This window comes from Musca autumnalis, unplaced genomic scaffold (genome assembly GCF_047663935.1).
Source record: "Musca autumnalis isolate F117 unplaced genomic scaffold, ASM4766393v1 scaffold_1, whole genome shotgun sequence".
Lineage (NCBI taxonomy): Eukaryota > Metazoa > Arthropoda > Insecta > Diptera > Muscidae > Musca > Musca autumnalis.
In genome coordinates, this window is record NW_027411644.1 from 199,666,450 (window position 1) to 199,675,213 (window position 8,764).

General features: G+C 37.7%; 1 protein-coding gene across 1 annotated transcript in view; it reads left to right on the forward strand.

Moving 5' to 3' along the window:
- Window positions 1-2,900, forward strand: part of LOC141388968 (uncharacterized) — a 236,265-nt gene extending 233,365 nt beyond the window's left edge. Inside the window, exons 3-7 of the mRNA XM_073959887.1 lie at window positions 115-192; window positions 282-463; window positions 530-728; window positions 829-935; window positions 1,189-2,900. Coding sequence (XP_073815988.1) covers window positions 115-192; window positions 282-463; window positions 530-728; window positions 829-935; window positions 1,189-1,311 — 689 coding nt within the window. The 3' untranslated portion in view covers window positions 1,312-2,900. The remainder of the gene's footprint in view (window positions 1-114; window positions 193-281; window positions 464-529; window positions 729-828; window positions 936-1,188) is intronic.
- Window positions 2,901-8,764: the final 5,864 nt, after the last annotated feature.

Consider the following 8,764-nt stretch of genomic DNA (forward strand, 5'->3'; position numbering starts at 1 on the left):
TTTTCGAACAAAAAAACATAGTTATAAATTATTTATAGTTATTTTATTATTTGTTACTTCAATTAAGAGATTTTTTAATATTAATATTATGATTTTCCCTTTTTTTCTTTACAGCTACGACAAATTTCGTTGGTAAATTCACTCAAAGTGTTCGTAGGATTGTCCAGGACGTCAAAGATGAAGGTGCACCCAGTAAGACCCCACCCCAAAAACATTTTAAATCTTTACATGTCTCTTTTATAATTCAAACATTAAAATAAATTGTTTTTCTTTGGCTCTAGGTGGCATGAGCCGCGAGGAAGTCATTGAAACAAATGAACGTTTGCGTAATTTACGCATACGCCTGGAAGAATCCTATGATACGGCAAAACAAGCTTTAATAACTCTTATGAATAAATATGGAGATTCAAAATCTCAACGTAATATTTTTCAACGTTATCCCATGCTGAAAATAATGATTAAGGTAATCTCATATGTGGTGAATGTTGGTGAATATTAACAATATCTTTCCGTTTTTATTTTCACCTAGGATGTAATTCGATTAGAAACGCAATATTGGGCCCTCATTGATATACCACGCCAAGAAAAACAAGAAACGGTTCCCACCTATGTGATGCGTGCGTGTTCGATTATGGAAAAGACACAAAAATCCGGTGAAGGTGTAAAAACATCAGCCAAATTGGCCGAAGAAGCAGCGGAGAAACGTGAACGTTTAGAGAGATTAGAAAGTATGAAAAGAATGATGTTTTATGTTAATTTCCATCGCACAGATAGACCTCCTATTAACCTCTTAATTAAATAAATTCCTAACTAATTTTATTTTTACAGATATGACCACCGCACTAATTGAACAGGAAAATAATCAACTCATAAATGATTTATATAGATTACTAAAGAAATACCTAGGCCTTAGACATTTAATAAGAGTACTGAAGGTGAGTACAAAGATTTTTCCAAATATAAAATTTTAAACACAATTTTATCGCTAAGACAGAAAAATAAGAATTCTATATATGGAACAATTTTCAAATATCTTCTGCTTACATAAAAATTTCCTTTTTATGAACTGAAGGCCTTTCTTTCAACAAACTTTTTTATTTATCTTATTTACTAGCCTGTTCCAGTTTGAATATGAAAACGTTTCCATAATTATTTTGTGAAATAAACTAATTACTTCTTTTCTTTCAGGAGGAATATGGCAGTTCGAAACTTTATCCCATCTTTCCGCGTTACACCATGCTCAAGGATATGATTAAGGGTATTATGCATGATCCCGACTATATGGAAGTATGTCATGAAATAACCAATTAAAATCGATGTTCATCTCTGTGTGTTATTAGTGTATACATTTCGAATTGTTTAAAACTGTTTTTTTAAAAGAAAGAAAAATTTTTCACCAGTCATTGGAAAAAAGCATAAGGTTTATAAATGTTTAGTATTAGAGTAACAGAATAAGAAAGATGGAAAATGTTAAATCCTAAAAGAAGCAGTAATACAAATGTAAATGTAACAGAGCATAAGAGCATTTCAACTGCCACTTGCAAAATAGAGTTGTTACTTCAAGAAAGCAACAAAACGAAATCTGAAGAAAACGAAAACTGCTGAATTATGAATAAAATAATGCGTATTGGAGACGATACATATATAAAGCTGCAGCAACATAATCATCTACATAACATTCATCAGGACATGAAAGCAATTGCTGGATTATATTCCAACAACAATAATGATATCACAGAATACAAACAAGAAACGCACAGATTTCTAGACATTTGATACATGCATTGCATGTCATGTAAATGTGTCTCGTCTAACCTTACGAACAACTTGAACAAAAAGAAACTCAACTTAAAGTTTATAAGAAAATTCTCAAGATGAAAATAGGCTAGATAAATGTTAGTTCAGTATCGTTGCCAAAAGAAACCATACACCACCATCATCAATCTCCCCATATCATTTAAACGTTCATAGAAACTATATGTGAGAACAACAACAGCAGCAACATTACGATTCTTTTTTTCATAAAAGCATAATATCGTTCATATTCATTCCTACTTCCTTTGCTCTTGCATGTTTTAGCAAATAAGTTTTGTATTTTATTTTAAAATTTTTTTAAATGATATTTTAATTCAAGTCTATATTAAGGTCTTAGACAACGCTATGGTCCAGGGAGTTACGTCTTCTTCTCGGGTATTAAATTTGAAATTATTTGTTTACACCCTCCAAATGGAGGACGCTGAAATTTTGGAAAGATGCGTATTTTGTCTGCAGGCAAGCCAAGTTCGAAGATCTGCTATATTGATCCAGGTTTTGGTATAGCCCCGATATAACAGTACCTCCGATTTTAGTTATTTTGACATTGTTAGCAACATTTTACGACCGAATAAGTTTGAAACTGAAAAAAACTTAACTACCAAAAATTGTGCACGCAGGTCCAAGGTTTTGGTATAGCCCCCATAGAGTGGCCGGGCCAAACTTTTTGTACCCCTCACCACGAACAGTATTGAAGTAAATAGGAACAATTCGTTTCCTTTCCTTTATGGAAGTACTAAGCTCTTCCTCTGCTGCGTAGTTCTTAAAAGAGCAGAATATCTTAACGGATGATAATCAACTTCTACACACTGAGAATCCAAAATACCTTGTTACATCCACTTCAGACCGTAAATATAGCAACACTCTTTACAAGAGCTCACATAGGATCCAAAACATGGTCCAATATTTAACATTTTCCGAACACACAAAATTTAATTACAGAAATCTAGCTTCGAAAATTTGACAAAAAACCATAGAAATACATAACCTTAGGCCCCAAAAAGTAGACCTATACTGTCTAATTATTTGTTTCATACCCTCAGCCTGTGTGAATTGAAATAGTTTTTTTTTTCAAAAAAAAAATAAAACACTGTAAAAACATGTATTTAGGGGGGTTTTCAAAATGTTGGCCGTATGCACCGACAAAGTATGGATAGGATTAAAGTTCAAAGATTCGCGGGAATATCGATAGATAGGGAATTTTTATTACATTAGCCTGCGAAAAACATAATAAAGCTATATTCGGTAATATATTCTGTTCGAGCCCTCCAGCCACTACATATGGTGCCGCCATATGGGTTTTTACAACTTTCGGGCTGTTTTCTCAAGAAGTATGGACTTGCCCTTGAAAAACCTTTTACTGCCGTAATTGAGGCAGCGAATGCAAGCTGCTTCAACAAAAATCAAAGTGATTCGAGAGCAGGTCTTAAAGTGAATTTATCCACAATTTTGTGTGGGAGGTACCCAAAGGAGTGGACAAATATAGTCCATATTCGAACCTGATCTATATCTGGTAGATATTTTAGGATGTGTAGAGTATGGACCAAATCGGTCACTCCCATCAAAAGTTATCGTGTGCACAAGTTTTCCGAAAATTTTTGAACTTTTGTGGGGGAGGTACCTTAAGGAGTGGATCGATATGACATATCTTCGAACTTAAACTAAGTTTGCACAAAATATTACAAAGACCAAATTGTGGACAGAATCGGCAGATCCGTTCGAGAGTGATCTTGCGCTCCAACCACTACACACGGTGTCATAGGGCTTTTTTGTATCTTTCAGGCTATTTTCTCAGGAAGTATGGATTTGCCCCTAATAAATCTTATACCGTTATATGGGGGGCAGTGAATGCAAGTTGCTACAACAAAAATCAAAGCAATTCGTGAACAGGTCCTAAACTGAACTTTACCGAAATTTTGTGTGGGAGGTACCCGAAGGAATTGACCGATTGAGTCCATATTGGAACCTCATCTACCCTTTTTCACATGTAATTCGAAACATTCCAGATGTAATTCGTAACATTTGGAATTATTCGAATTTCAAATGGAATAATTCGAATTACAAATGGAATTATTCGAATTTCAAATGGAATAATTCGAATTACAAATGGAATAATTCGAATAACAAATAGAATATTTCGAATTACAAATGGAATAATTCGAATAACAAATAGAATAATTCAAATTACAAATGGAATTCTCGAATTACAAATAAAATGTTACGAATTACAAATGGAATTCTCAAATTACAACTAAAATGATTCGAAAAAGGTGTAAGTCTGGTAGAAATTTTAAGATGTGCAAAGTATGGACGAAATCTGTTACTTTCTTCAAGAGTTATCGTGCGCACAAATTTTCCGAACATTTCCGAACTTTTGTGGGGGAGGTACCGGAATGATTGGACCGATATAACCCATCTTCGAACTTAAACTAAGTTTGGACAAAATATTGCGAAAGCCAAATTTTGGACCAAATCGGTTCATCCGTTCGAAAGTTGAGAGCTGTAAGAAAACGTAGAATTATACTGATAACTTTCTTCTGGAATATTTTATTCCCCCATCGAAGACTTAATACAAAATTTCATACAATTCGATTTGATAATAACATTGAAACCTTCAAAATACCGAAAATCGGGAGGTACTCTTCTAGGGTTGGCTATATGAAAACGTGGGAATATACAGATAATTTTCGTATGGAATATTTTATACCCTAAACGAAGAGTAAATACCATATTGCATCCATTTCGATAATAACACTGAAACCTTCAAAATACCGAAATACGGCGAATACCGTTTCTTGGGGGCTAAATGAATACGTCGATCTATACTGATAATTCACTTCTGGAAGATTTCGTACCCCATCAAAGACTAAATACCAAATTTCGGTTCAATAGCAAAATACTGAAAATCGGAAAGGACTGCTCTATGGGAGTATATAAAGACGTGGACCGACAAATTCCTGGTAGAAAGTTTTATACCCCAAAGAAAACTAATTACAAATTTCATTCATTTCGGTTGGAAACAGGGTAGAAAGTTTTATACCCCAAAGAAAACTAATTATAAATTTCATTCATTTCGGTTGGAAACAACTTAAAAAATACAGAAAATCGGGAGGTACACTTCAACCTATACTGATAATTTTAGTCGTGAAAATTTTGTACCCTCATCGAAGACTAAATATCAAATTTCATTTTGGTTTGATAATAATTTTGGCGGTCATATGAAGGCGTTGTCCTATACCGGCAAATTTCAACTGAAAAGTTTTACACCCCAACGAAGACTTTTATGCCAAACTTCAGCCATTTATGTTGGATATTGAGGCCATAACCTTCAGAATATCGAAAATCGGGAGGTACGCTTCTATGGGGGCTATATGAAAACGTGGACCTATACCGACAAATTTCTGGTGAAAAGTTTAATACACCCAACGAAGACTAAATACTAAATTTCAGCCATTTCGGTGAGATATTGAGGCCACAACCTTCTGCATAACGAAAATTGGGAGGTACCCTTCTATAGCCGGCTATATCAAAATATGGACATAGACTGATAATTTTCGTCTGGAATATTTTATATATCCATAGAAGACTGAATATCAACTGTCATCCATTTCGGTTTGATAACGACGCTGAAATATTCAAAACCCGAAAATCGGGAGGTACCGTTCTATGGGGGCCATATAAAGACATGAGTCTATACCGACAAATTTCAGGAGGAAAGTTTTACACCCCCAACGAAGAGAGATTGACAAATTTGAGCCAGTTCGGCTAGATATTGAGGCCACAACCTTCGAAATACCGAATATCGGGATGGACCGTTCTATGAGGGGATATGAAGACGTGCACGTATACAGACTACTTGCAGGTGGAAAGTTTTACAGCCTCAACGAAGACTAAATATCAAGATTCAGCTATTGCGGCTGTGAGGTACCCTTCTATTGGGGCTATATGAAGACCTGGGCCTATATCGACAAATTTCTGGTGTAATGTTTTATAACCCCCAACGAACACTAGATACCACTAGATAAAAAATTTCAGCTATTTTGATGGGATGTAGATTCCCCAACCTTCAAAATAAAGAATATCGGGAGGTACCCTTCTATGGTGGCTATATGAAAACGTTTTAGGTGGAAAGTTTTGTACCCTCAACGAATACTAAATGCCACATTTCAGCACTTCCACGGTAGCGGGTTCTTCGATACCGGATGGACCCGGAACCACATAACACGGGTCAGCGACAGCCACCGCAATATACACATGTTTGTATTTGTATAGTTTTTTGTGTTGGGAGCAGCAGTACTTGACTGCTCCGGATTCTTTTGCTGGGAGTATCTCTTGGGTATTTCTGGACTCGCCATGCAAGGGACTCTGACAGGGACTATTTTGCTGCGTGAACACAACGCCAGTGAGTCTTCGTTGTAATCAAAATACGAGACTTCCCCGCAGTCACCCCAACAGTAGCCGCACTTGCAGCACTTATCACGAGTCGTTGCTGTTCCCATATCCAAAAATGCATCATTTTTGCAATTCAATTGCAATGGACTTCGAGGTAAGATCGTGGAAATAGTGGATTTCATGAATAAGAAGAATTTCACGGTCGCAGTGGTGGAGGGAACCAAGCTAAAGAAAAACTGCAGCTTACAACGTTGTGATGGTTACAACGTACTGAGAAAGGATCGCACCAGAAGTGGGGGTGTAGTTTTCCTATTCCTCCAGTCTGTTCAATACAGACCTATCTCGCTCGAGTAGCAGTCAGATGGGGAACTACTGGGATAGAGTATATATTTCGCCGATAAATAGCTGTACTCCAGGTTGAAGTACCAACATTAGCCAGTTTTTGGAAGGTCATAACCGTCTGATCTTGCACATCATGAGTTGTGAATTTCGTCCTCAGAAACGACCAGACGGGGTATAGTGATGGCTGAGGAGATTGATACCCCTACGTTTTGCACGGCCAATGAGGATGCCCCCACCGGAATTAGCGGAGAGTGTCACAGTTCGGCAAACATAACCTTCGTGTCACCTGATCTGACAAATTACGTCACCAGGCAACCCGTCGTTTCTCTTGGGTCAAACCATCTCCCCGTAATTGTTTCCATCAGCGGACCGCCCGATTTCATCCCCTCTGAACGTTGCACTCTCATCAATCATGGGGAAGCTAATTGGCCTAGAGATCTGTCCAACCCTTCTGATGTTCGGGTAGCAAACAGGACGTTCCGAGACATCATCATCATCATATATCGTTATATATCTGCTGGTCGAACACCCGAAGCAAGACCAAATTTTGCGGCAGAGACGACGGGATTAGCAAATGAGCGTGATGAAGTTCGTCGTGCCAACCCTTCTAAAGAAGCCGAAGAAGTTGTTAAATCTTCTGAAAAGTAGCAACATTGGAACCGGAATTAGTGAATTGTGAGCAAGCGTTGAGTCACTCTCGAACCCGGGAAAGAAGGAAGATAGAACTTCAGTCATGTTTGGAGACGTTACGCTGACGCATCTGAAGAGAGAGAGATTGTTGAGCAAAGAGAAGAGGGCGAAGAAAAAAGTACTACATCACATTAGATCTCTTCCTGCCGAGGATAAACCACCACAATTTACAACGTATGACGTTTGTGAATATCATCAGGAACGCTAAATCATCCAAAGCGTTGGGCCCCGATGGAATCTCAATGGTAATGTTGAAACAACTGGATGAGCCGGGAGTCGAGTATCTCACTAAAGTTGTCAACCTGTTGCTAGCCACCCACATCATTCCCGAAGCCTGACAAATGGGCAGGGTGGAGCCGCTATTGAAGCCAGACGAGGATGACAGTAAAGATTAATTATACGGACTGATTTGGCTTTTGTCGCCTTGAGGCTTTAATCATACCCATCGCTGGAAATAGCAATACAGTTGACTATCATCAGAATGGGTTCCGTAAGCAGCACAGCACGACAACAGTGCTGCACGCCATCTTCACACAAATTAGTCGAGGACTATAGGTCCTAGTCGAAGACACAACAAGAGCAAGCCGCGTGATATAAAAATGATGGTGGCGCTTGACAGTGTCAAATGCAAGCATTCCACGCTATTTGTGGACATGGAGCAGACTATCCTGCGGCCTTTTTAGCAACGTTGAATAATCAATTATATGTCTGTCTTACGTAGAATTCAGGAACAAGAAATTCAAGGCCCGTACAGTGAAACAGGGAGTTACCCAAGGAAGGATGATATCTTCGGAACTGTTTACCCTTTACCTCTCCTGTATTCCAACCCCTTGAGACGGAAATGAGATCGTAACGTATGTCGAATAATTGTACGATATTGTTGTCAGGTACCTTCCCTAATGTCATTTGTCAAAAGCTGAACTTCTATTTTACTGATCTTACTACCTTTTTCCACATGATGAATATGTAAATATCCGCCACTAAATCTACGGCCACTCTGCTCAGTACATGGATGGCAGAGGTGAACAATTAGCTTAATGTCATGGTCGATGGTAGCTGAATTCTGACCACCAACTACCCCAAGATTCTAGGGGTGACATTTGGCAGAATGTTCAGGTGGTCTGCGCATGTCAAAGCTATCTACATACAACAAGCTGAGATGTAGGAACAATGTCTAAAGTCCCCAGCCGGCAGCACTAGGGGTTCAGATAAGGTATCTTTGAAAACATAGAACGACAACATATAAGCTATGTGTGGTCCGCGAATATATGTGCAACGCGATGGACAAATATTGAAACTTATCAGAACACCGCCCTGAAGACTGCAACAGGATTCCTACTCATGTCTTTAGTGGACCATCTACATGAGGACAAAAAGATTCGTCCAATACAGCAACACGATTATACAGTATCGGTCAAAACTAAAGCACCCCCTCAGTAAATTTTTTTGAAATGATAATTTTTTTATGATAACTAAATTATAAATTTATATTTTATTTTTCTTTTTATTTATTTATATCTTTATAATT